General features: G+C 53.1%; 1 protein-coding gene across 1 annotated transcript; it reads left to right on the top strand.

The window, feature by feature from the left end:
* Positions 1–784: 784 nt before the first annotated feature.
* On the top strand, positions 785–2,205 carry LOC144954758 (prostate stem cell antigen-like; the record flags this gene model as incomplete). Its single annotated transcript, XM_078885188.1, has 2 exons — positions 785–903; positions 1,951–2,205. Coding segments are annotated over 2 exons (343 nt in total), but the record flags the coding sequence as incomplete, so codon positions are not given.
* Between the last annotated feature and the right edge of the window lie 24,965 nt (positions 2,206–27,170).

Below are 27,170 nucleotides of genomic sequence, written 5' to 3'. Positions count from 1 at the left end.
CCTCTCTCCATCCCCACTCCCCCTCTCACCCCCCCTCCCCCCCTCTCACCTCCCCCTCCCCCCCTCTCTCCATCCCCACTCCCCCTCTCACCCCCCTTCCCCCCCTCTCACCTCCCCCTCCCCCCCTCTCTCCATCCCCACTCCCCCCTCTCACCCCCCCTTCCCCCCTCTCTCCATCCCCACTCCCCCCCCTCTCACCCCCCTTCCCCCCTCTCACCCCCCTTCCCCCCTCTCACCTCCCCCTCCCCCCCTCTCTCCATCCCCACTCCCCCCTCTCACCCCCCCTTCCCCCCTCTCTCCATCCCCACTCCCCCCTCTCTCCATCCCCCCTCTCACCCCCCTCCCCCCTCTCACCTCCCCCTCCCCCCCTCTCTCCATCCCCACTCCCCCCTCTCACCCCCCTTCCCCCCTCTCACCTCCCCCTCCCCCCCCTCTCTCCATCCCCACTCCCCCCTCTCACCCCCCTTCCCCCCTCTCTCCATCCCCACTCCCCCCTCTCTCCATCCCCCCTCTCACCCCCCTTCCCCCCTCTCACCTCCCCCTCCCCCCCCTCTCTCCATCCCCACTCCCCCCTTTCACCCCCCTTCCCCCCTCTCACCCCCCTCCCCCCCTCTCTCCACCCCCCCCCCCCCCTGTCCATCTCCCCCTCCCCCCTCTCTCCATCCCCACTCCCCCCCTCTCTCCATCCCCCCCCCCCCTGTCCATCTCCTCCTCCCCCCTCCCCCCCCCTCTCACCCCCCCCCCTCTCCCTCCCCCCCTCTCACCCCACGACGTCTCCCTCTAGTGCGAGCGCCCTCAAGTGCTACCAGTGCGACAATCAAATCTCCAACGATCAGTGCACGATGGCCAACAACACCGTGAACTGCAGCGCGATTGACGACCAGTGCTACGCCAACAAGATCCGTGAGTGCAGAGACTCGCGCAGCGGTGGCGGTGGTGGTGGGGAGATGGGAAGAGAGACAGAGCGAGACAGAGCGAGACAGAGCGAGACAGAGAGACAGAGAGACAGAGAGACAGAGAGACAGAGAGAGAGACAGAGAGACAGAGAGAGACAGAGAGAGACAGAGAGACACAGAGAGAGACACAGAGAGAGACACAGAGAGAGACACAGAGAGAGACACAGAGAGAGACACAGAGAGAGACACAGAGAGAGACACAGAGAGAGACACAGAGAGAGACACAGAGAGAGACACAGAGAGAGACACAGAGAGAGACACAGAGAGAGACACAGAGAGAGACACAGAGAGAGACACAGAGAGAGACACAGAGAGAGACACAGAGAGAGACACAGAGAGAGACACAGAGAGAGACACAGAGAGAGACACAGAGAGAGACACAGAGAGAGACACAGAGAGAGACACAGAGAGAGACACAGAGAGAGACACAGAGAGAGACACAGAGAGAGACACAGAGAGACACAGAGAGACACAGAGAGACACAGAGAGACACAGAGAGACAGAGAGACACAGAGAGAGACACAGAGAGAGACACAGAGAGAGACACAGAGAGACACAGAGAGAGACACAGAGAGAGACACAGAGAGAGACACAGAGAGAGACACAGAGAGACACAGAGAGACAGAGAGAGACAGAGAGAGACAGAGAGACACAGAGAGACACAGAGAGAGACACAGAGAGAGACACAGAGAGAGACACAGAGAGACACAGAGAGAGACACAGAGAGAGACACAGAGAGACACAGAGAGACAGAGAGAGACAGAGAGAGACACAGAGAGAGACACAGAGAGACACAGAGAGACAGAGAGAGACAGAGAGAGACAGAGAGACACAGAGAGAGAGACAGAGAGAGAGAGAGAGACAGAGAGACAGAGAGACACAGAGAGACACAGAGAGACACAGAGAGATGGGGGGGGGGGGGGTGAGAATCGCTTCTGAATGGACTGATTCATCCAACTAAAACCTCCTCCCTCTCTCGCTCCCTCCCCAACAGCGATCACGAACAAGATCAGCAAGGGCTGCAAGTCCAAGACGGAATGCGCAGCGATCTCCGTCGGAAACTTCGTCGGCTACTCCTTAGCCTACTGCTGCAACACGAACCTCTGCAACGTGAACGGAGCCTCCACCCTCGCTCCGTCTCTCATCACCTCGGCGCCGCTGATGGCCGCCTCCATCATGGCCGCCCTCGTGGCCTCCACGAGGCTCGCGGCCTTCTGAGACGGCTGTCATGGCCGCCGTGGTGGGTGGTGGGTGGTGGTGATGGTGGTGTGGTGATGGTGGGAGTTGGTGGGAGATTGATTGTGGTAGTGATGGTAGATGGAGATGGGGGATGGAGAATGGTGATTGGATATTCATGATAGAAACTAAGGAGATGGTGGTGATGGTGATGGTGGTGATGGAAGATGGAGGATGGTGATTGGATATTCATGATAGTAAAAATGATGGTGGTGATGATGGTGATACATAAGAAGCTGAAGATGATGGTGATTATCGGAGATAATGGTGACGTGATGGTAGATTGATGGTGATGGAAATGAGGCTCATGGGAAGGAATAATTAACTGGTGACATGGGGAGATGCAGATGATGATGATGACGATGAGGGCGGTGGATGATTGCGTCTGGGTTTCATCATTGTTGTTATTTTCTTTAAATTTGTTTTTTTAATTTTCCATATCGATAGCCACTTTGGCAAAGCTGCTGCAGCGTCTTAACGCTGTTTTCTGAGCCCAGCGGTGGTGATGGTGATGGTGGTGATGGTGGCGGCGATGGTGATGGTGGTGATGACAGCCACTCCAAGTTGCCGCTGGGTTTTCGTCGGACGATGCTTCTTCTAGCCTCCACTACTCACAGCACTTGCTCCCATCAGTCCGTCACAGACTACACGTCTCTGATAATGATGATGGTGATCGTGATGATGATGGTGGGGATGGCGTTGAAGACGCAACTCGAATGTGCAGTAATTTTTGCGATGGTGATGGTGTGATGGTTTTGTCGATTTGTGGTGGTGATGGTGGTGATGGTGGTGATGGTGGTGATGGTGGTGATGGTGGTGACGGACACCCCACCCACCCACTCCAAGTTGCCGCTGGGTTTTCGTCGGACGATGCTTTTTCTCGCCTCAACTACTCACAGCACTTGCTCCCATCAGTCCGTCACAGGCTAAACGTCTCTGATAATGATGATGGTGATCGTGATGATGATGGTGGGGATGGCGTTGAGAACGCAACTCGAATGTGCAGTAATTTTTGCGATGGTGGTGGTGTGATGGTTTTGTCGATTTGTGGTGGTAATGGTGGCGGCGATGAATGTGATGGTGGTGACGGACACCCACCCACTCCAAGTTGCCGCTGGGTTTTCGTCGGACGATGCTTTTTCTCGCCTCCACTACTCACAGCACTTGCTCCCATCAGTCCGTCACAGACTAAACGTCTCTGATGATGATGATGATGATGGTGATCGTGATGATGGTGGTGGGGATGGCGCTGAAGACACAAATCGAATGTGCAGTAATGTTTGCTAACACTTGCCAATGTTTGAGTAAAACCTACCAGACTGTAACTTAAATAAAAGCGTTGCAGGATCCACCGCTCATCCTCAATTCTCTTTCTGGCACGCTCGGAGTGGTACAGTCACGGACCCCCCCCCATCCCCCCCATCCCCATAGGGTTTCTATAGGGGATGGATCCCCCATAGGATTCAATAGGAGAAGGAGGGATGCCCTATAAGATTCAATCGGAGGAGGAATACCCTATAGGATTCAATGGGAGAAGGAGGGATACCCTATAGGATTCAATAGGGGAGTGAGGATTCCCCTATAGTATTCAATCGGGAGCGAGGGATACCCTATAGGATTCAATGGGAGGAGGAGGGATACCCTATAGGATTCAATAGGGGAGTGAGGATTCACCTATAAGATTCAATGGGGAGGGGGGGGTGGGATAAGAATGGTCTTATATGATTGATACTCAAACGATGGTGGTGATGGTTGTGATGGTGGTGATGGTGGTGATGGTGGTGGTGATGGTGATGGTACGTCAAGTTGCGTGAAAGCAAGATGCCCAATTACTTGCTGGATAAAAATGACGTGCGGTCCAGGATGATGATGATGATTTAATAAACTGAGAATGTCCACCCACACGTCCACAGCTGTCTAATTTTAAAACTCTCACTAACACCTGTAACTAAAACAGTTGATAATTGTTTTTCTTACCCTTTTATCTGGCAACAAAACTGACACCTTTTTTACAAGGAGTCATGTTTGCATTGACCGCAATACCTGCGGTCGTAATGCAAACAAAAACACAACTCTGATAATGATATGCACTGTCCTTGAAGTTGATTGGTCCACATCCGAGACAGCTTTCCTTAGAGCCTAGTCTCACATGGTGTTGGACCTGATGACGCCAAAAGGCGCACAACTCAGAGACAACGCACCATCAGAGTGTGAGAGCTCGGGGTAAAGCATTTACACCATTGGAACCTCATTTGCCAGTAGCAAAATATGATCATTGGTTTTTTTTACCCTTCTCTTGCGTGGTAGAAAAGGACGCTGAAGCCGGTCGTGTAGGGGCTGACGTCAAACCTTTATTTAAGGGCTTACATCTTGAATCCTTGCCTCACTTGATACAGCAAATCTGGCTGTGACGGTCCCACCTGATGACGGAGACTTGTGTTGCCTCCGAAACGTCGTGATTTTTTATTGTTTTATTTCTATTAATTTCATTTTTTACCTACGTGACTTTACCGAGAGAACTGAGAGTATGAAATCTTGCAGTCACGAAAGATTCAAATCTAGAAAAAAGTTTATTTAGGGCTTACGCCTAACTCGGGGGAAGGGGTTAACACGAGAGTTAGTAACTAAGCTCCCCAGGGGAAGGGCACTGGGAGTTCCCTACACCCCACCAGGCTATCGGGCTCTTCCCACAGCACTGACCGAGGGTTCACCCAACTCGGCCAGCCGGCTAAAGTAGCCTCTTAGCCTGGCTCTCAATCCCTCTATCCCGGAGCCCCCCTACTTCCTAACCACTCACTCCTCTGACTCTTGGCGAAGACCCCGTCTACGTCACGGGTCCCCCCCTCAAATACCCCGGGGGCCATGACGTCACTTTACCCTGTCGGCATTCCCCCGAGGCGAGTGTGACCTGACGTCAGCACTCCACTCCTCAACATCACCCCCCCCCCTCCCCCCGTAAAAAAATAAAACTCAGCCGACCCGGCTGCAACCCCCTCCTATGAGCGGCCCTGATGACGACCGATGCTCGTGACCCCCAAAAACGCGAACCCCGACCAGCTGCTAGAAGAACAGAACATGAGGGAAAGCCGGCGCAACGCAAGGCTGGGGCGTAGCCGCCACCCGGCACGGCGAGTGGCGACGAGCGGGATCGACCGCGGACGGTTGTGCCCGTCCGTCAGCGTACGCGCCTGCCCCGTGAGCGCGTGCCCGCCGCTGGGCTGTCCCCGCGCACTCGGCGTCGGCCCATGGAGGTGGGCGGGCCAGATGGTCCGTGGCCAGGGCCAGGCGCCGTAGGTGATTCCAACGGCGGCGGCCCACCGCTCCCTGCGGCGTCCATCCCGGTAAACCTGCGGTGGTCCGGACGGAGACCGAGCCACCTCCACCGGGACTCTTCCCCGGCGGGTCCGCCGCTGGCGGCATCAACGGCGGTAGCTCTGGGGGCGCACAGGGGGGCAAGGCAACGGTGACATCGCCCAGGACCCGGCCCGTCGGACGCGTCCACCGCCGGCCGTCCCGGAATTGTGGATGAGTCAAGGAAGGCGGGTGGAACGAGCCGCTTGAGCCGCGACGGGTGCACGGTCCAGTGGCGCCGGTCCAACCGGATCTGGACACACTGAGGCCGGCGGACACCAACTACCTCGACGGGGCCCTGCCACGGCCGATGTAATTTAGGGGAGGTGCCCACTGGCACCTGAGGGCAGTGCAGCCACGCCAACTGCCCCGCCTCTCCCGTGGCCGACCCCTCGCCTGATGTTTAGGCAAGCGCTCCGAGGCCGCCTGTCGGCTGGCCGAGTTCTCCAAGGCCGCCTGACGTGCTTCGCAAACCTTCATCGGAAGGGGAATGGAGGAACCCATCTTGCCTGCACCGGGGTCCAGTTGGACCAACACCGGGGTCTCTGGTTCTCTCCCATGCATAAGGTAAAATGGGGAGAACTCCGTCGAGGCATGTGGGGCCATCCTGTACGCAGCCAGTACCCCCGGGATGAACAGGCCCCAGTCCGATTGGGAAATGCTCACGTGATGGCACAACATGGACGCGAGCGTGCGGTTCAAACGTTCTAGCATCCCGTCGAACTGGGGATGGTAGGGCGAGGTGCGGTACCTTCTTCGTCCCAAGGAGGTCACAGACCTCCTGGAGTAATCGTGAAGAAAAATTCCGCCCTTGATCGGTTAAGAGTCGTTCTGGCGCCCACTTATCGAGAATATACCCTTGTACAAATGCCTCCGTGATGGACGAGGCCGATTGGTCCACCAGGGGCCACGCCATGGGCCAACGTGTGAGGTATTCCACCCCCACCAAGAGGTATTTGTGTCCCCGTTGGGATGCAGGGAAGGGCCCTAAGATCTTTTTGGTTCTTTCGGTAAAGTCATCACGTAGAAGGGAAGTAATAAAATAATAAAAATGAAACATAATAAAATAATTCCCACGACGTTTCGGCCACAACGCAAGCAGCCGTCCTCAGGTGAAAACCAGGTCTGCCGGGGAGACAGCGTCTGAATGGTTTTCACCTGAGGACGGCTGCTTGCGTTGTGGCCGAAACGTCGTGAGAATTATTTTATTATGTTTTATTTTCATTATTTTATTACTTCCCTTCTACGTGATGACTTTACCGAAAGAACCAAGAAGGTGAATCCCTGCAGTCACGAAAGCTTTAAATCAAAATTTAAGGGCCCTAAGATATCGAGCGCCATGAGCTCATTCACACGAGAAACCCGGGTGGACTGCAGCGGGGCCCGATCCTGACCAACTGGGGCCTTCCTCCGCGCACAGTCGTGACAACCCTTCACAATCAGCCCCACATCATCCTCCACACCCGGCCAATAGTAGTCCCGCTCAACAGGGTCAACAGGGTCTTGTGGTAGCCGAGGTGCATACGTTTCTCGTGAATGGCCCGGGTCAACTTGCCTCGCAAGCCAATGGGCACCGCCACGCAATACCGTTCCAACTGAGCATCCCGACGCATGAGGAGGCCGTCATGAGTGGCGAACTCCGGGGCAGCCAACGGAGCCGAGCTCCGGGCCTTAGTCCCAACACGGCGTCGCAGCCTCAGCAGAGAGGAATCCTCCATCTGCATCTGGGACCATACCTCCCGGGGGAGCCCCAGGCCAAAATCCACAGGCAACGCCACCCCCCGGCGCGGGCGCCGCTTCGGCCGATGTGAACAACTGGACCGCGGTATCCGCTGGGGCCTTACGGCGGCTGGAACTCAGGGTGCAGGCGCACTCGCCCTCCGGGGGCCGTCTGGAAAGGCCATCCGCATTCCCATGCAGAGTCCCCTTCCTGTGGATGACATCGAAGGGGACAGCTGACCCGAGGGCTGGTCAATTCGGAGGGAATATTGCAGGGCTGCATGGGCGGTCCGTACGGTAAAACCGACGACCGTACAGATGTGGCCCGTGCAATTGGACGAAGAAGACAATCAATGGCCAGCAACTCTCTCCTGGTCACGCAGTACCGCTGCTCAGTGGGGGACAAAACGCGGCTACCATAGGTCACCACCCACCCGTTCCACCACGTCGACAACCTGAGCCAGGACAAGCCCCGATGGCCGTGTCGCTGGCGTCGGTGTCGAGGAGGAATGGCCGGGAGAAATCCTGGCACCCCAGAGGCGGCGCGTCCGCCAAGGCCGTACGAAGCGCCACAAAAACGGCCTCCTCATCTACCCCCCGCAGCGAAATGTATGTCCTTTGGCAGAGAGCAACATTCCGGACGAACCGGCGATAGTGCGATGCGAAGCCCACGAAGCTACGCACCTCAGCGACAGATGTAGGAGTGGGCCACGTTCGGACACAAGCAGTCTTTTCCGGATCTGTGGCCACACCTGACGCACTGACAATCTGGCCCAAATACTTCACCGATGGTTGCAGCAGATGGCATTTCTGGGGTTTGAATTTCAAGCCCGCGGCGCGCACTTTAGGCGAACACTGCCTCCAACCGCAGCAAGTGTTCGTCAAACGTACGACCAAAAACGATGACGTCGTCCAAGTAAATTAAGCAAGACTCCCACTGCAGCCCTGCCAGGACCAATTCCATGAGGCGCTGAAAGGTGGCCGGGGCCGAATGAAGACCCATAGGAAGCCGATTGAATTGAAACAGCCATTGGGGCGTGCGGAACGCGATGTCTTGGGTTTGGAGGACTCATCCAGCGGCAACTGCCAGAAGCCCGAAAGCAAATCGAGGGTCGAAAAGAACCGCGCACCCGAGAGGGCGTCGAGTGAATCGTCCATGCGAGGTAAAGGGTACGCATCGGGCCACCGAAACCTTCATCTTCTTGGTTCTTTCGGTAAAGTCACGTAGAAGGGAAGTAATAAAATAATAAAAATAAAACATAATAAAATAATTCTCACGACGTTTCGGCCACAACGCAAGCAGCCGTCCTCAGGTGAAGGACCTCAGGTGAAGGACGGCGTCATTCAGTCATTCAGACGCTGTCTTTCCAACAGACAGAAGAACAGGTCTGTCGGAAAGACAGCGTCTGAATGAGCACCACCAAGCTTGGCAGCGTATATACTTAAATATATACTTAAATATACGCTGCCAAGCTTGGTGGTGTTTCAAGGGCTGCTACACACGCAGACAAAGCTACCCCAGGTAGCCTCTAGCAGGGCTGTAGGGGCAAGTGCTGTCACACAGACAAAGCTGCCCCGTGTAGCCTCTAGCAGGGCTGTAGGGGTAAGTGCTGCCACACAGACAAAGCTGCCCCCAGGTAGCCTCTAGCAGGGCTGTAGGGGCAAGTGCTGTCACATAGACAAAGCTGCCCCGTGTAGCCTCTAACAGGGCTGTAGGGGCAAGTGCTGTCACACAGACAAAGCTGCCCCGTGTAGCCTCTAGCAGGGCTGTAGGGGCAAGTGCTGTCACACAGACAAAGCTGCCCTGTGTAGCCTCTAGCAGGGCTGTAGGGGCAAGTGCTGCCACACAGACAAAGCTGCCCGCAGGTAGCCTCTAGCAGGACTGTAGGGGCAAGTTCTGTCACACAGACAAAGCTGCCCCGTGTAGCCTCTAGCAGGGCTGTAGGGGCAAGTGCTGCCACACAGACAAAGCTGCCCCGTGTAGCCTCTAGCAGGCTGTAAGGCCAGCAATGCCTCACCCTGCCCTGTAGGGGTCGCTACTGCACAGCAAGATCGGTGGTTCTAGATTTGAAGCTTTCGTGACTTGCAAGGATTCATACTCTTAGTTATTTCGGTAAAGTCACCGTGTAGGTAAAAAAAATGAAATTAAAAATAATAAAAATAAAACCATGAATCCCTCCCTCACTCACTTGATGCAGCTAATCTGGCTGTGACGGTCTCACCTGATGACGGAGACTTGTGTTGCCTCGGAAACGTCGTGATTTTTATTGTTTTATTTCTATTAATTTTAATTTCATTTTTTACCTACATGGTGACTTTACCGAAAGAACTCAGAGTATAAGATCGGTGGTGGCATCCAGAGCAGCCAACCAGCGCTCAACGGCACCCTCTAGCGGCAGTACTACACATCTGTGTGTGTGTAAGCAGCACTTGCCCCTACAGCCCTGCTAGAGGCTACCTGGGGTAGCGTTGTCTGTGTGACAGCACTTGCCCCTACAGCCTGCTAGAGGCTACACGGGGGAGCTTTGTCTGTGTCTGTGTGTGTAGCAGCACTTGCCCCTAAAGCCTTCTAGAGGCTACCTGGGGTAGCTTTGTCTGTGTGTGTGTGTGTAGCAGCACTTGCCTCTACAGCCCTGCTAGAGGCTACACGGGGGAGCTTTGTCTGTGTGTGTAGCAGCACTTGCCCCTACAGCCCTACTAGAGGCTACACGGGGGAGCTTTGTCTGTGTGACAGCACTTGCCCCTACATCCCTTCTGGAGGCTACCTGGGGGAGCTTTGTCTATGTGTAACAGCACTTGCCCCTACAGCCTGCTAGAGGCTATCTGGGGTAGCTTTGTCTGTGAGACAGCACTTGCCCCTACAGCCCTGCTAGAGGCTACCTGGGGGAGCTTTGTCTGTGTCTGTGTGTGTAGCAGCACTTGCCCCTACATCCCTTCTGGAGGCTACCTGGGGGAGCTTTGTCTATGTGTAACAGCACTTGCCCCTACAGCCTGCTAGAGGCTATCTGGGGTAGCTTTGTCTGTGTGACAGCACTTGCCCCTACAGCCCTGCTAGAGGCTACCTGGGGGAGCTTTGTCTGTGTGTAACAGCACTTGCCCCTAAAGCCTGCTAGAGGCTACACGGGGGAGCTTTGTCTGTGTAACAGCACTTGGCCCTACAGCCCTGCTAGAGGCTACACGGGGGAGCTTTGTCTGTGTCTGTGTGTGTAGCAGCACTTGCCCCTAAAGCCTTCTAGAGGCTACCTGGGGTAGCTTTGTCTGTGTGTGTGTGTGTAGCAGCACTTGCCCCTACAGCCCTGCTAGAGGCTACACGGGGGAGCTTTGTCTGTGTGTGTAGCAGCACTTGCCCCTACAGTCCTACTAGAGGCTACACGGGGGAGCTTTGTCTGTGTGACAGCACTTGCCCCTACATCCCTTCTGGAGGCTACCTGGGGGAGCTTTGTCTGTGTGTAACAGCACTTGCCCCTACAGCCTGCTAAAGGCTACACGGGGGAGCTTTGTCTGTGTGACAGCACTTGCCCTTAAAGCCTTCTAGAGGCTACCTGGGGTAGCTTTGTCTGTGTGTGTGTGTAGCAGCACTTGCCCCTACAGCCCTGCTAGAGGCTACACGGGGTAGCGTTGTCTGTGTAACAGCACTTGCCCCTACAGCCTGCTAGAGGCTATCAGGGGTAGCTTTGGCTGTGTGACAGCACTTGCCCCTACAGCCCTGCTAGAGGCTACCTGGGGGAGCTTTGTCTGTGTGTAACAGCACTTGCCCCTAAAGCCTGCTAGAGGCTACACGGGGGAGCTTTGTCTGTGTAACAGCACTTGCCCCTACAGCCCTGCTAGAGGCTACACGGGGTAGCGTTGTCTGTGTGACAGCACTTGTCCCTACAGCTTGCTATATGCTATCTGGGGTAGCTTTGTCTGTGTGTGTGTGACAGCACTCGCCCCTACAGCCTGCTAGAGGCTACACGGGGGAGCTTTGTCTATGTGACAGCACTTGGCCCTACAGCCCTGCTAGAGGCTACCTGGGGTAGCTTTGTCTGTGTGTGTGTAACAGCACTTGCCCCTACGGCTTGCTAGATGCTACAAGGGGGAGCTTTATCTGTGTCTGTGTAACTGGACTTGCCCCTACAGCCTGTTAGAGGCTACACGGGGGAGCTTTGTCTGTGTGTAACAGCACTTGCCCCTACAGCCTACTAGATGCTATACGGGGGATCTTTGTCTGTGTGTGTATTTGTAAATTTGTAAAAATTAAAAGACCGGTTCAGAAATATTCCGGGCTCGATACACATGAAATAGGGTGCAGTCCAATGGGCAGGTGTATGAGTGAGTGGGTGGGTCAGTGAGTGAGTGAGTGGGTGAGTGGGTGAGTGAGTGAGTGGGTCAGTGAGTGAGTGGGTGAGTGAGTGGGTGAGTGAGTGAGTGGGTGAGTGAGTGAGTGAGTGGGTGAGTGAGTGAGTGGGTCAGTGAGTGAGTGGGTGAGTGAGTGGGTCAGTGAGTGAGTGGGTGAGTGAGTGAGTGAGTGGGTGAGTGAGTGAGTGGGTCAGTGAGTGAGTGGGTGAGTGAGTGGGTCAGTGAGTGAGTGGGTGAGTGAGTGGGTGAGTGAGTGGTCAGTGAGTGGGTTAGTGAGTGAGTGGGTCAGTGAGTGAGTGGGTGAGTGAGTGGGTGAGTGAGTGGGTCAGTGAGTGGGTTAGTGAGTGAGTGGGTGAGTGAGTGAGTGGGTCAGTGAGTGAGTGGGTGAGTGAGTGGGTCAGTGAGTGAGTGAGTGAGTGGGTGAGTGAGTGAGTGGGTCAGTGAGTGAGTGGGTGAGTGGGTCAGTGAGTGAGTGGGTGAGTGAGTGGGTGAGTGAGTGGGTCAGTGAGTGGGTTAGTGAGTGAGTGGGTGAGTGAGTGATTGATTGAGTGGGTGAGTGAGTGGGTGATTGAGTGAGTGGGTGAGTGAGTGATTGAGTGGATGAGTGAGTGAGTGGGTGATTGAGTGAGTGGGTGAGTGAGTGGGTGATTGAGTGAGTGGGTGAGTGAGTGGGTTAGTGAGTGAGTGGGTGAGTGAGTGATTGATTGAGTGGGTGAGTGAGTGGGTGATTGAGTGAGTGGGTGAGTGAGTGAGTGAGTGGGTGAGTGAGTGATTGAGTGGATGAGTGAGTGGGTGATTGATTGAGTGGGTGATTGAGTGAGTGGGTGAATGAGTGAGTGGGTGAGTGAGTGAGTGGGTAAGTGAGTGGGTGAGTGAGCGGGTGAGTAAGTGGGTGAGTGAGTGAGTGAGTTGGTGAGTGGGTGAGTGAGTGGGTGAGTGAGTGGGTGATTGAGTGAGTGAGTGTGCGAGTGAGTTGGTGAGTGAGTGGTGAGTGTGTGAGTGTGTGGGTGAGTGAGTGGGTGATTGAGTGGGTGAATGAGTGGGTGAGTGAGTGGGTGATTGAGTGTGTGGGTGAGTGAGTGTGTGAGTTGGTGAGTGAGTGAGTGGGTGAGTGGGTGAGTGAGTGGGTGATTGAGTGAGCGGGTCAATGAGTGTGTGAGTTGGTGAGTGAGTGAGTGGGTGAGTGGGTGAATGAGTGAGCCCGTATGCCCAGCCACCGCATGCCTAAACAGCTTTTGTTCGGCCGGATCGATGAGGCTAAACGGGCGCGGCACGGGCTAGAGAAGAGATGGAGTGATGTGGTACAGGAGGACGTGGAGCTGAGTGGACTTGCCGATGACTGGTACCAGCGGTGTCAAGATCGGCCTCAGTGGAGGAGGCTCGTGAAGGACGCTACTGGGCAGTTGGAGGCAGTCGCCCTCCAACAACAACGGAGGGCGGAGGAGCGACGCTCACAACAACGAGCGGAGCGCCGGGTGGCTAAAGCACAGCAAGTTGGTACGGTAGGGGCACAGGTGGTGCATCAGCCAGTCATCTCGGTCATCTCGGTCAGTCGACCCGTGGCACCTGCTGGGTCTGCCCCGTGACCTCCTGCCAGCGGGCGTTCGACACTTCACGTGGCAGCCTCAAGGTGCACATGGCCTGGCACAAGCGTCGTGGTGACGTCACCGCCACTTAGTGGCGAATGGCGGTTGTTGTTGTTGAGTGGGTGTGTGAGTAAGTGGGTGAGTGAGTGATTGGGTGAGTGAGTGAGTGGATGAGTGAGTGTGTGTGTGAGTGAGTGTGTGTGTGTGAGTGGGTGGGTGAGTGAGTGTGTGAGTGGGTGAGTGGGTGATTGAGTGAGTGAGTGAGTGGGTGAGTGGGTGAGTGAGTGTGTGTGTGAGTGAGTGTGTGTGTGAGTGGGTGTGTGAGTGAGTGGGTGAGTGGGTGAGTGAGTGATTGGGTGAGTGAGTGAGTGAGTAGATGAGTGAGTGTGTGTGTGAGTGAGTGTGTGTGTGAGTGGGTGGGTGAGTGAGTGTGTGAGTGGGTGAGTGGGTGATTGAGTGAGTGAGTGAGTGGGTGAGTGGGTGAGTGAGTGTGTGTGTGAGTGAGTGTGTGTGTGAGTGGGTGTGTGAGTGAGTGGGTGAGTGGGTGAGTGAGTGTGTGTGTGTGAGTGAGTGTGTGTGTGTGAGTGGGTGTGTGAGTGAGTGAGTGATTGGGTGAGTGAGTGAGTGGATGAGTGGGTGTGTGAGTGAGTGAGTGAGTGATTGGGTGAGTGAGTGAGTGGATGAGTGAGTGTGTGAGTGGGTGAGTGGCTGATTGAGTGAGTGGGTGCATGAGTCACTCCATAACAGCAGGAGAATCAATAGCAGTATCAAAAATGTTCAATGCACCTTTAAAGATCAGCACACTATAATCATGTACCCACTCATGTAAGATCATACTTTGCAGAAGTCATCCAGAGTGACACATTTGATTTAAGACCACTCTGAATAACAGTGGCAGCTTGGGCTGTACAACTCCCCTAGAGCATCTTCTTGGTTCTTTCGGTAAAGTCACGTAGAAGGGAAATAATAAAATAATAAAATAATAAACATAATACAAGTATAACCCGTAAAAACAAAGTTTTTCACTATAAATCCTTTATATGCGTGGCGGCTAGAGTCCTCTCGTCCTCTGGCTTGAGATGGCTGCCACCTATGGGTCATATGATTGCATGGCAGCATTAAGCAATTGGTCATTAAATATAATATTTTTGTCCTAAAAAGTGTAACATTTTTGAAAAAAAATTTCACGAACATTAATCGTCACGCACAACGAGTCTGTGTGCGGAAATGTCAGCTCGATTGGATCACGGGAAGTGGGTTAAAAAACGACCGAAAGATTTGCACGGTCCTAAGCAAGTGTAGTAGGTTCGAATTAGGTGCACACACACGCAGCTTGGAGGCAACACTATTTATTAAACGGTAAGTAATATAACACTGTACATAAGGTGGTGACCACCTTCCTCAACTCACTAACACTCTGGAACACGACACAGACTGGACCAGGCAGGCAACGGCCTGCCTGGCCCAGGACGACGACTCGGGACTTGACGACCGATGATGTCTTCACTTTGGAGTACAGTACAACAGCAGCCTCGCTCTGCGTTCACACCACGCTTATATTTGGTTTGGCGTGGCTGGCTCCGCCCCGGCGTGGCTGGCTCTCTTCAGGCCACGCCTCCCTTCCCAGGACACGCCTCACTTCCCCCACCTCTGGGAGGGTCCGGATCCCTCCACCACGCGACCCCCCAGGCACCCCCTTGGGGCCCCCAGCCTTCGTACGGGCCGACACAGTAGTGACCTTTCTCTGTCACTACATCACCCCCCCCTGTATAAACACACAGCCGTCCCCGGCTGTAACACAACTGTGAAACATCGAAAAGGTGTGCCTCCGAACCAACAACATCAATAAATGACCGGCGACCGATAAGAAATACAATCACGTAATATATACAGAATCGACGAGGGTAAAAGGGAACCGCATAGAAAACGGGGAATTAACAACAATTATACATGAAAACTGGCTAACCCACTTACGCTCCAGCACAGCCCCCCCCCCCCGTTAGAATCACGCATGCAATGACAGTCACCCGTTAGCACCCCCCGCCTTTCCGACGCGGCGTCACAACCAGCAGCAAGCGTCGGCCATATCGGTGGGATTTTAACCCAGTCTCTCTCCAAGACTCGCATCGCAGCATATAGCTGTACCGACCAAGCCGAGACGACCCATCGTTCACTCACTGCACAACATGCACCCTAACAACTGAGGGATACAGTCTCAACGTAACAGGACAACTCCACCTGAACCTTACGAATCTCCAGCCCACTGTTTCAACGCACCTCGGAGTGTCTCACTCTCCGGGCCGTCAGGTCAAGCCATCAGACACAGCATGATGGGACCACACTCTCTGAGCCATGTGAGCGCACAGCCCACTAGGCTAGACAAGCCACGGAGTGTCTCGATCTCCGGGCTGTCAGGTCAAGCCGTCAGCCATTGCATGACGGGACCACACTCTCAGAGCCATGTGAGCGCACAGCCCACTAGGCTAGACATACCACGGAGTGTTTCAATCTCCGGGCTGTCAGGTCAAGCCGTCAGCCATTGCATGACGGGACCACACTCTCCGAGCCCTGTGAGCGCACAGCCCACTAGGCTAGACATGCCACGGAGTGTTTCAATCTCCGGGCTGTCAGGTCAAGCCGTCAGCCATAGCATGACGGGACCACAACGTTCATGTTAGACACGCAACACTCACTGGGCCATCCTGGTCAGGACCTGCGCCCCAAGATAGGTGACAACCAGCAGCACAATTCCAAATCCCTGGCAGCATGTCACCATCGCAACACATACAATTTGAATTATGATCCCCCACAGAACTGATCCAATGCCGAACAGGTACGCACAATTTGTGACGATCCCGAATATTCAATGGGTCACAACAATACACCTCACATCCCGTATCCGTACACATCATCTCCGAGACTCGCATTGCAGCGTGCAGCTGTACCAACCGAGTGGAGAGAGCAACGCAATTTGACGGCAATTAACGGAAACGCACCCCCGATCCATGTAGAACACAAGGAGCATTCTCGCACAAAAGACATCATCTGTGCAACAACGGACAGGAACCAACCAGTGAGTTTGAAACAAATCGAACCTGTCATTTCAAAATCTCCTTCAACATTAACCATGGGACTCAGGGCATTCGAATTTTGAGAACAAAAAAACTATACACAAACCCCAAGAATCGCCAAATTGATTAATACAGTATATGCAGTATATGAAATTCGTACAGTGAATCATTTGGCGCAATGCTCCATCCAGTCCCCACATGGCAACACACACAATCAATACTCCAGACAATCCGTACATAGTAAACAATCACAAGCAAGTACCCAACATTCCATACACTGTTAACAATTCCAAGCAAAGCTCCATACGGTCTGTACCTTGGCAACAATGACGATCAAAGTTTCTTACAGTTACACGTGGCAATCACGAGCGAAACTCCATACAGTATACACAATAACAACGGCGATTTCGCAACAAAACGATGTAACAACACGAGTCATTAACACGGCAACATACAGGATATCAACGGAGCTCGGGACACCAACACGAATTAATCATTAACTACACCCAGAAGATACCGATCTCGACGCCGTATTTAACAACAACACTTGTTACAAGCAGAAACCCGCATGGTCGCCGCGTCACTTTATCACGCACACAACCGGACGAACACGCTCCGCAAACCAGCGAGTAAAAAAAAAACACACGCGATCGCAACCCGGCGCACGTAAGATGGGTGAAGATTATTATTATTTTTCTTGGGGCCTGGTGCTTGTCATGTCACGACTCGCCTGGCAAACTGTGAATAGCGGAGGGCGGCAAGGTGGAGCACTGGAACGGCCCGAAGAATCTTTCATGGTGAACACGGCCTGCTCTTGCGAACCCATCCACCTCTCGGGCTCGAGCAGAAGGCTGGAACTCCCCCTCTGCAGGCGTTGATGTCGGCGGGAGCGGCATTTCGGCAGCAGGAGCGGCGTTTTGGCGGGAACCGCGCCCCGACCAGCCCTCGAGTTGGCGGGAACCGCGCCCCGACCAGCCCTCGAGTTGGCGGGAGCGGCGTTTTGGCGGGAACCGCGCCACGATCAGCCACCGAGTTGGCGGCCCCACCGCGTGGCCCGCATGCCTGGGCCTCCCCCCGCCAGCCCCCGCAGAGACGACGGTGTCCTCTCCCCGCGGCTCCATCGCTCCGTTCCCGATGGCGGCGAAGCAGCGGTGCGATGACAGTCCCGCCGCTCCGCGTGCAGCGCCATCTCTCTCCCTCTGTCACCGGGGCTGCCATCCCCGGGGCTGTCCGAAGGATGGTCGTCACACCATCCCCGTCGTACGAAGGCGTCCAGATGAGTTTTGTCTTTGTTTTTCGTGTGCCCATTTTACTTCCCTAGGATAACACCTAGCAATATTTATATTTCCACAACTTCTGACGCCAAATGTAGTAGGTTCGAATTAGGTGCACACACACGCAGCTTGGAGGCAACACTATTTATTAAACGGTAAGTAACATAACACGGTACATAAGGTGGTGACCACCTTCCTCAACTCACTAACACTCTGGAACACGACACAGACTGGGCCAGGCAGGCAACGGCCTGCCTGGCCCAGGACGACGACTCGGGACTTGACGACCGATGATGTCTTCACTTCGGAGTACAGTACAACAGCAGCCTCGCTCTGCGTTCACACCACGCTTATATTTGGTTTGGCGTGGCTGGCTCCGCCCCGGCGTGGCTGGCTCTCTTCAGGCCACGCCTCCCTTCCCAGGACACGCCTCACTTCCCCCACCTCTGGGAGGGTCCGGATCCCTCCACCACGCGACCCCCCAGGCACCCCCTTGGGGCCCCCAGCCTTCGTACGGGCCGACACAGTAGTGACCTTTCTCTGTCACTACACAAGCAAGCGAACTTAATATAAAGGATTTAAAAATAAATATACGCTGCCAAGCTTGGTGGTGTTTCATTCAGACGCTGTCTTCCCGACAGACCTGTTCTTCACCTGAGGACGGCTGCTTGCGTTGTGGCCGAAACGTCGTGAGAATTGTATTTTATTATGTTTTATTTTTATTATTTTATTATTTCCCTTCTACGTGACTTTACCGAAAGAACCAAGAAGATGAATCCCTGCAGTCACGAAAGCTTTAAAGCGAAAAAGATGATGATGATGATGATGATACTACTACTGATGATGATGATGATACTACTACCGATGATGATGTTGATACTACCGATGATGATGATGATGATACTACTACTACTACTGATGATGATGATACTACTACTCCTACTGATGATGATGATGATACTACTACTGATGATGATGATGATGATACTACTACTACTACTGATGATGATGATGATACTACTACTACTGATGATGATGATGATACTACTACTACTACTGATGATGATGATACTACTACTACTGATGATGATGATACTACTATCGAAATTTCGACTATCGAAATTTCCCGTAGAGCAATTTTGAGTGCAGATCTCACAGGTAGTGATTCAAGTTGCAGTTTATTGGCGATGGCATTCCAGACCCTGGGGGCATCAGTAGCAAAGGTCCCTTCCTCCAGTATTTGTACGTCAATAAGGAATGTGAAACTGGTAATTGAGCGAACGACCTTAGGTCACATTTGTTCTTCGAAACAGAGAGGAGATCCAGCAGGTAGTCTGCCGATTGTTTTCTAAGTACATCGTGAATAAATAAGGTCTGGTGCACAAGCCGTCGAACATTGAGAGATGTTAAGTTTGACCCAATGTAGAGATCGCAGTGGTGAGTCGTATATGGGCAGTTCAATGCAAATCTTGAGGCCGAGTGAAACATTGAGTGAAGCTTCTTCAGTACAGTACTGGGGTTTGATTTGTACACGATGTCACAGTGATCAAGTAGAGGCAGTATGGTAGCTTTAATCAATTCCAAACGGAACATAGGGGGGAGGCAATGCTTGTGTCGATATAGAAAACCAATTTTTTTATTTTGTCTTTATACCAATGTAATCAACGTGATCTTGAAAATTCAGTTTTGAATCAAAGATGACCCCAAGATACTTACAGATCTTGACTATGTGATGATTATTTAAGGAATATAATTGGGGAAAAATAACTTCCTGCTTTAGTGCTGGTGAGAAGCATAGCACATTGGTTTTGTAGGTATTCAGGACTAATTTTAGATTTGAAGCTTTCGTGACTGCAAGGATTCATAATCTTAGCTCTTTCGGTAAAGTCACCGCGTAGGTAAAAAATTGAAATTAAAATAAATAAAAAAATATGAATTTTTTTTTTTTCCTAAAAAGTTGTAAAATTTTGGAAAAATTTTTTCACGAAAATAAATTGTCACGCACAACGAGTCTGTGTGCAAAATGTCAGCTCGATTGGATCACGGGAAGTGGGTTAAAAAACGACCGAAAGATTTGCACGGTCCTAAGCAAGCAAGCACGCACGCAAGCAAGCAAGCAAGCGAACTTAATATAAAGGATTTAAAAATAAAATGAAAATCAAAATTACGACGTTTCGGAGGCAACACAAGCTTCCGTCTTCAGGTGGAACTGTCACAGAAAAAAAAAACTGTACTTGATAGTTTTTTTTGTACTTGATAGTTTTTTAAATCCTTTATATTAAGTTCGCTTGCTTGCTTGCTTGCTTGCGTGCTTTCTTGCTTGCTTAGGACCGTGCAAACCTTTCGGTCGTTTTTTAACCCACTTCCCGTGATCCAATCGAGCTGACATTTTGCACACAGACTCGTTGTGCGTGACGATTAATTTTCGTGAAAAATTTTTTTTCCAAAATTTTACACTTTTTAGGGAAAACAAATTAAATATTTAATGACCAATTGCTTAATGGTGGCAGACAATCATCTGACCCATAGGTGGCAGCCATCTCAAGCCAGAGGACGAGAGGACTCTAGCCGCCACGCATATAAAGGATTTAGAGTGAAACACTTTGTTTTTACGGGTTTACTTATTTTTGCTGCGACAGAAACACCTGAAGACGGAAGCTCGTGTTGCCTTCGAAACGTCGTGATTTTATTGTTGCTATTTTTTATTAATTTTAATTTCATTTTTTGCCTACGTGGTGACTTTACCGAAAGAGCTAAGAGTGTGTATTGAGGACTAGTTTAAGAGCAACTGGCTAATGTTGTAGTTTGTTGAAATCACTCTGGAGCCTTTGCAATCACGTCAACAGTAATCAGCATCGTGTCGTCTGCAAACAGATTTACTCTGGAATGATCCAGGCCAGTGGCCCAGTCATTGACATGAAGAGAGAACACGAGGGGGCCGCGCATTGAACCCTGTGGAACCCCTTTTGTTATCTTGACACTGTGTTTGACCTCCATCCATCTGTGAGTACAGTTTTGGTGCGAGAAGAGAGGTAATGTTTTAAACCATTCTACTGCGTGTTGTGGAGGCCACTTAGTTGACTAAGCAGGGTGTTGCGATCGACTGTATCGAAGGCTTTGGACAAGTCGAGAAGAAGACTGGCGCCCTACAGCTTATTAACAAGGCTGCTGTAAATGTGATTCAGAGAGTCTAATGCAGCAGATGTGGTGCTGTGTTTTTTTTCGGAACCCACATTGGTTTCGATGTGTAATAAAAGACTTGACCACGATCTCTGGCTCAGTGTCCTTTATTTGGTCCGTAATGTATTACCCACACGGCTGTCTCTTCTTTGCTCAGTCCCCACAGTGCTGACTCCGATGTCTCTCCAGACTCCACCAGCAGCCCCTCTGTTGGCCTCTGTCGCTCTCTCAGCCCCCCTGGCTGTAATCGCTGCTGCTCTTCTCGCTCTTGCTTACTCCGCAGCTCTGACAGCCTCGTGCTGTCTCTCTCTCTCTCTTCATCGCTCCTGCGACTCTCTGCAGCCACACCGCTGCCTCTAACACACAGCCTTCCTGGCTGTACTCTGGGGTCGGCTCCCGCTGGCCGGCGGTGCCCCCCTCCTCTCGCTCGCCCTCGTGGCCTCACCCTTTTCCATTCACAACCCGACTGACTTCTCTTTCCGGTTTACCCGCTTAAGGACCCCAACCTTTTACCCACGTCACCTGGCTCCGCCTCTCCGTGACGTCACATCCGGAAGGTCGCTTACGCCCGCATTACAGATGTAATAGATTGTTCCCCATTGGATCCTCATTTGCCAGTAACAAATATGATAATTGTTTTTTTTACCCTTCTATCTGGCAACAACACTGACACCTTTTTTACAAGGAGTCATGTTTGCATAGACCACAATACCTGCGGCCATAATGCAAACAAAAAACACAACTCTGATAATGAGACTAGGCTCTAAGGAAAGCTGTCTCGGGTGTGGACCAATCAACTTCAAGGACCATGTGAGACTAGGCTCTAAGGAAAGCTGTCTAAGGTGTGGACCAATCAACTTCAAGGACAGTGCACATACATTATCAGAGTTGTGTTTTTTGTTTGCATTACGACCGCAGGTATTGTGGTCTATGCAAACATGACTCCTCGTAAAAAAGGTGTCAGTTTTGTTGCCAGATGGAAGGGTAAAAAAACAATTATCACAATAGATTGCTGTCGAACAGGAAATTGCTGATTTAGTAGTTCAATAATTTTTCAAAAATTTTCATCAACGGGGACAAAGTTGAGATGGGTCGGTGGTTATTTGGATCATCTTTTGGGCCCCCTTTGTGAAGTGGACAAACATAGGAATGTTTCCATTCTAGATGTACTGATGCTTCTTCTTTGACGGGCAGGTTGAAACTATGGGCTATAGGTTTGCATATTAGGTGACCAACAGTTAGTAGAGCAAAGACGGGAACACTCTCCGCTCCGGTAGAGGAGGAACCTTTGAGGTACTAGGACAATTGATCCAGAACATTACTTTCGTGGATTGGCTGTAAACTAAAAATGTGTTATGTTTGACAGGGGTGTACGAATTTGCATGAGCAGGGGTGACTCACATCACATTATCGAAAAGGTCACCAGCTTCACAAGAAATGAAGGTTAAAATTGGTGACTATTTTTGGGGCTCTGCAAAAAATAGTTTCCATTTCGGTTAATTGCGATGGGCAGATTACACGGGTCAACACACTTGTTCTGGCACGAGGTATTCCAACTGTTGAAAGGTAATTTTGGGGGTGCCGATTCCAAATCTGGCATCGGTTTTTGTCTATCGCATCAGGTTTTTGAGATTTCAAATATTGAGGGAGTGAGTTAGTGAGTGGGTGAGTGTGTGGGTGAGTGAGTGGGTGAGTGGGTGAGTGTGTGGGTGAGTGAGTGGGTGAGTGGGTGAGGGAGTTAGTGGGTGAGTGAGTGTGTGAGTGAGTGGGTGAGTGAGTGGGTGAGTGGGTCAGTGAGTGGCTGAGTGAGTGAGTGGGTGAGGGAGTGAGTGGGTGAGTGGGTGAGTGAGTGGGTGAGTGGGTCAGTGAGTGGCTGAGTGAGTGAATGGGTGAGAGAGTGAGTGGCTGAGTGAGTGAGTGAGTGGGTGAGTGAGTGGGTGAGTGAGTGGGTGAGTGAGTGGGTGAGTGAGTGGGTGAGTGAGTGGGTGAGTGAGTGAGTGGGTGAGTGAGTGAGTGGGTGAGTGAGTGAGTGGGTGAGTGAGTGGGTGAGTGAGTGGGTGAGTGAGTGAGGGAGTGAGTGAATGGGTGAGTGAGTGGGTGAGTGAGTGAGTAAGTGGCTGAGGGAGTTAGTAGGTGAGTGAGTGGGTGAGTGAGTGGGTGAGTGAGTGGGTGAGTGAGCGGGTGAGTGAGTGGGTGAGTGGGTCAGTGAGTGGCTGAGTGAGTGAGTGGGTGAGGGAGTGAGTGGGTGAGTGGGTGAGTGAGTGGGTGAGTGGGTGGGTGAGTGAGTGAGTGAGTGGGTGAGTGAGTGAGTGGGTGAGTGAGTGAGTGGGTGAGTGAGTGGGTGAGTGAGTGGGTGAGTGAGTGAGTGGGTGAGTGAGTGAGTGGGTGAGTGAGTGGGTGAGTGAGTGGGTGGGTGAGTGAGTGGGTGAGTGAGTGAGTGGGTGAGTGAGTGTGTGGGTGAGTGGGTGAGTGGGTGAGTGTGTGGGTGAGTGAGTGGGTGAGTGGGTGAGGGAGTTAGTGGGTGAGTGAGTGTGTGAGTGAGTGGGTGAGTGAGTGGGTGAGTGGGTCAGTGAGTGGCTGAGTGAGTGAGTGGGTGAGGGAGTGAGTGGGTGAGTGGGTGAGTGAGTGGGTCAGTGAGTGGCTGAGTGAGTGAATGGGTGAGAGAGTGAGTGGCTGAGTGAGTGAGAGAGTGGGTGAGTGAGTGGGTGAGTGAGTGGGTGAGTGAGTGAGTGAGTGGGTGAGTGAGTGGGTGAGTGAGTGAGTGAGTGGGTGAGTGAGTGAGTGGGTGAGTGAGTGAGTGGGTGAGTGAGTGGGTGAGTGAGTGGGTGAGTGAGTGAGGGAGTGAGTGAATGGGTGAGTGAGTGGGTGAGTGAGTGAGTAAGTGGCTGAGGGAGTTAGTAGGTGAGTGAGTGGGTGAGTGAGTGGGTGAGTGAGTGGGTGAGTGAGCGGGTGAGTGAGTGGGTGAGTGGGTCAGTGAGTGGCTGAGTGAGTGAGTGGGTGAGGGAGTGAGTGGGTGAGTGGGTGAGTGAGTGGGTGAGTGGGTGGGTGAGTGAGTGAGTGAGTGAGTGGGTGAGTGAGTGAGTGAGTGGGTGAGTGAGTGAGTGGGTGAGTGAGTGGGTGAGTGAGTGGGTGAGTCAGTGAGTGGGTGAGTGAGTGAGTGGGTGAGTGAGTGGGTGAGTGAGCGGGTGAGTGAGTGGGTGAGTGGGTCAGTGAGTGGCTGAGTGAGTGAGTGGGTGAGGGAGTGAGTGGGTGAGTGGGTGAGTGAGTGGGTGAGTGGGTGGGTGAGTGAGTGAGTGAGTGGGTGAGTGAGTGAGTGGGTGAGTGAGTGGGTGAGTGAGTGGGTGAGTGAGTGGGTGAGTGAGTGAGTGGGTGAGTGAGTGAGTGGGTGAGTGAGTGGGTGAGTGAGTGGGTGGGTGAGTGAGTGGGTGAGTGAGTGAGTGGGTGAGTGAGTGTGTGGGTGAGTGGGTGAGTGGGTGAGTGTGTGGGTGAGTGAGTGGGTGAGTGGGTGAGGGAGTTAGTGGGTGAGTGAGTGTGTGAGTGAGTGGGTGAGTGAGTGGGTGAGTGGGTCAGTGAGTGGCTGAGTGAGTGAGTGGGTGAGGGAGTGAGTGGGTGAGTGGGTGAGTGAGTGGGTCAGTGAGTGGCTGAGTGAGTGAATGGGTGAGAGAGTGAGTGGCTGAGTGAGTGAGTGAGTGAGTGAGTGGGTGAGTGAGTGGGTGAGTGAGTGGGTGAGTGAGTGAGTGGGTGAGTGAGTGGGTGAGTGAGTGAGTGAGTGAGTGGGTGCGTGAGTGAGTGGGTGAGTGAGTGAGTGGGTGAGTGAGTGGGTGAGTGAGTGGGTGAGTGAGTGAGGGAGTGAGTGAATGGGTGAGTGAGTGGGTGAGTGAGTGAGTAAGTGGCTGAGGGAGTTAGTAGGTGAGTGAGTGGGTGAGTGAGTGGGTGAGTGAGTGGGTGAGTGAGCGGGTGAGTGAGTGGGTGAGTGGGTCAGTGAGTGGCTGAGTGAGTGAGTGGGTGAGGGAGTGAGTGGGTGAGTGGGTGAGTGAGTGGGTGAGTGGGTGGGTGAGTGAGTGAGTGAGTGGGTGAGTGAGTGAGTGGGTGAGTGAGTGAGTGGGTGAGTGAGTGGGTGAGTGAGTGGGTGAGTGAGTGAGTGGGTGAGTGAGTGAGTGGGTGAGTGAGTGGGTGAGTGAGTGGGTGGGTGAGTGAGTGGGTGAGTGAGTGAGTGGGTGAGTGAGTGTGTGGGTGAGTGGGTGAGTGGGTGAGTGTGTGGGTGAGTGAGTGGGTGAGTGGGTGAGGGAGTTAGTGGGTGAGTGAGTGTGTGAGTGAGTGGGTGAGTGAGTGGGTGAGTGGGTCAGTGAGTGGCTGAGTGAGTGAGTGGGTGAGGGAGTGAGTGGGTGAGTGGGTGAGTGAGTGGGTGAGTGGGTCAGTGAGTGGCTGAGTGAGTGAATGGGTGAGAGAGTGAGTGGCTGAGTGAGTGAGTGAGTGGGTGAGTGAGTGAGTGGGTGAGTGAGTGGGTGAGTGAGTGGGTAAGTGAGTGGGTGAGTGAGTGGGTGAGTGAGTGAGTGGGTGAGTGAGTGAGTGAGTGAGTGGGTGAGTGAGTGGGTGAGTGAGTGGGTGAGTGAGTGGGTGAGTGAGTGAGGGAGTGAGTGAATGGGTGAGTGAGTGGGTGAGTGAGTGAGTAAGTGGCTGAGGGAGTTAGTAGGTGAGTGAGTGGGTGAGTGAGTGGGTGAGTGAGTGGGTGAGTGAGCGGGTGAGTGAGTGGGTGAGTGGGTCAGTGAGTGGCTGAGTGGCTGAGTGGGTGAGTGGGTGAGTGGGTGAGTGAGTGGGTGAGTGGGTGGGTGAGTGAGTGAGTGAGTGAGTGGGTGAGTGAGTGAGTGGGTGAGTGAGTGAGTGGGTGAGTGAGTGGGTGAGTGAGTGAGTGGGTGAGTGAGTGAGTGGGTGAGTGAGTGAGTGAGTGGGTGAGTGAGTGAGTGGGTGAGTGAGTGGGTGGGTGAGTGAGTGAGTGAGTGAGTGGGTGAGTGAGTGAGGGAGTGAGTGGGTGAGTGAGTGGGTGAGTGAGTGAGTGGCTGAGGGAGTTAGTAGGTGAGTGAGTGGGTGAGTGAGTGGGTGAGTGAGTGGGTGAGTGAGCGGGTGAGTGAGTGGGTGATTGAGTGAGTGAGTGAGTGGGTGAGTGAGTGGGTGAGTGAGTGAGTGAGTGGGTGAGCGAATGGGTGAGTGAGTGAGTGAGTGGCTGAGGGAGTTAGTAGGTGAGTGAGTGAGTGACTGAGTGGGTGAGTGAGTGAGTGAGTGGGTGAGTGAGTGGGTGAGTGAGTGGGTGAGTGATTGAGTGAGTGAGTGGGTGAGTGAGTGAGGGAGTGAGTGGGTGAGTGAGTGGGTGAGTGAGTGGCTGAGGGAGTTAGTAGGTGAGTGAGTGGGTGAGTGAGTGGGTGAGTGAGTGGGTGAGTGAGCTGGTGAATGAGTGGGTGAGTGAGTGAGTGGGTGAGTGAGTGGGTGAGTGAGTGAGTGAGTGGGTGAGTGAGTCGGTGAGTGAGTGGGTGAGTGAGTGGCTGAGGGAGTTAGTAGGTGAGTGAGTGGGTGAGTGAGTGGGTGAGTGAGTGGGTGAGTGAGTGGGTGAGTGAGTGGGTGAGTGAGTGGGTGAGTGAGTGAGTGAGTGAGTGAGAGGGTGAGTGAGTGAGTGGGTGAGTGAGTGAGTGGGTGAGTGAGTGGGTGAGTGAGTGGGTGAGTGAGTGGGTGAGTGAGTGAGTGGGTGAGTGAGTGGTTGAGTGAGTGGGTGAGTGAGTGAGTGGGTGAGTGAGTGAGGGAGTGAGTGAGTGGGTGAGTGAGTGGGTGAGTGAGTGAGTGGCTGAGGGAGTTAGTAGGTGAGTGGGTGAGTGAGTGTGTGAGTGAGTGGGTGAGTGAGTGGGTGAGTGGGTCAGTGAGTGGCTGAGTGAGTGAGTGGGTGGGAGAGTGAGTGGGTGAGTGGGTGAGTGAGTGGGTCAGTGAGTGGCTGAGTGAGTGAATGGGTGAGAGAGTGAGTGGCTGAGTGAGTGAGTGAGTGGGTGAGTGAGTGGGTGAGTGAGTGGGTGCGTGAGTGGGTGAGTGAGTGGGTGAGTGAGTGGGTGAGTGAGTGAGTGGGTGAGTGAGTGAGTGGGTGAGTGAGTGAGTGGGTGAGTGAGTGAGTGGGTGAGTGAGTGGGTGAGTGAGTGAGGGAGTGAGTGAATGGGTGAGGGAGTGGGTGAGTGAGTGAGAAAGTGGCTGAGGGAGTTAGTAGGTGAGTGAGTGGGTGAGTGAGTGGGTGAGTGAGTGGGTGAGTGAGCGGGTGAGTGAGTGGGTGAGTGGGTCAGTGAGTGGCTGAGTGAGTGAGTGGGTGAGGGAGTGAGTGGGTGAGTGGGTGAGTGAGTGGGTGAGTGGGTGGGTGAGTGAGTGAGTGAGTGGGTGAGTGAGTGAGTGGGTGAGTGAGTGAGTGGGTGAGTGAGTGGGTGAGTGAGT

Source organism: Lampetra fluviatilis, unplaced genomic scaffold (genome assembly GCF_964198595.1).
Source record: "Lampetra fluviatilis unplaced genomic scaffold, kcLamFluv1.1 SCAFFOLD_356, whole genome shotgun sequence".
In the NCBI taxonomy this organism is placed as follows: domain Eukaryota; kingdom Metazoa; phylum Chordata; class Hyperoartia; order Petromyzontiformes; family Petromyzontidae; genus Lampetra; species Lampetra fluviatilis.
This window is presented reverse-complemented; position numbering and strand designations above follow the sequence as displayed.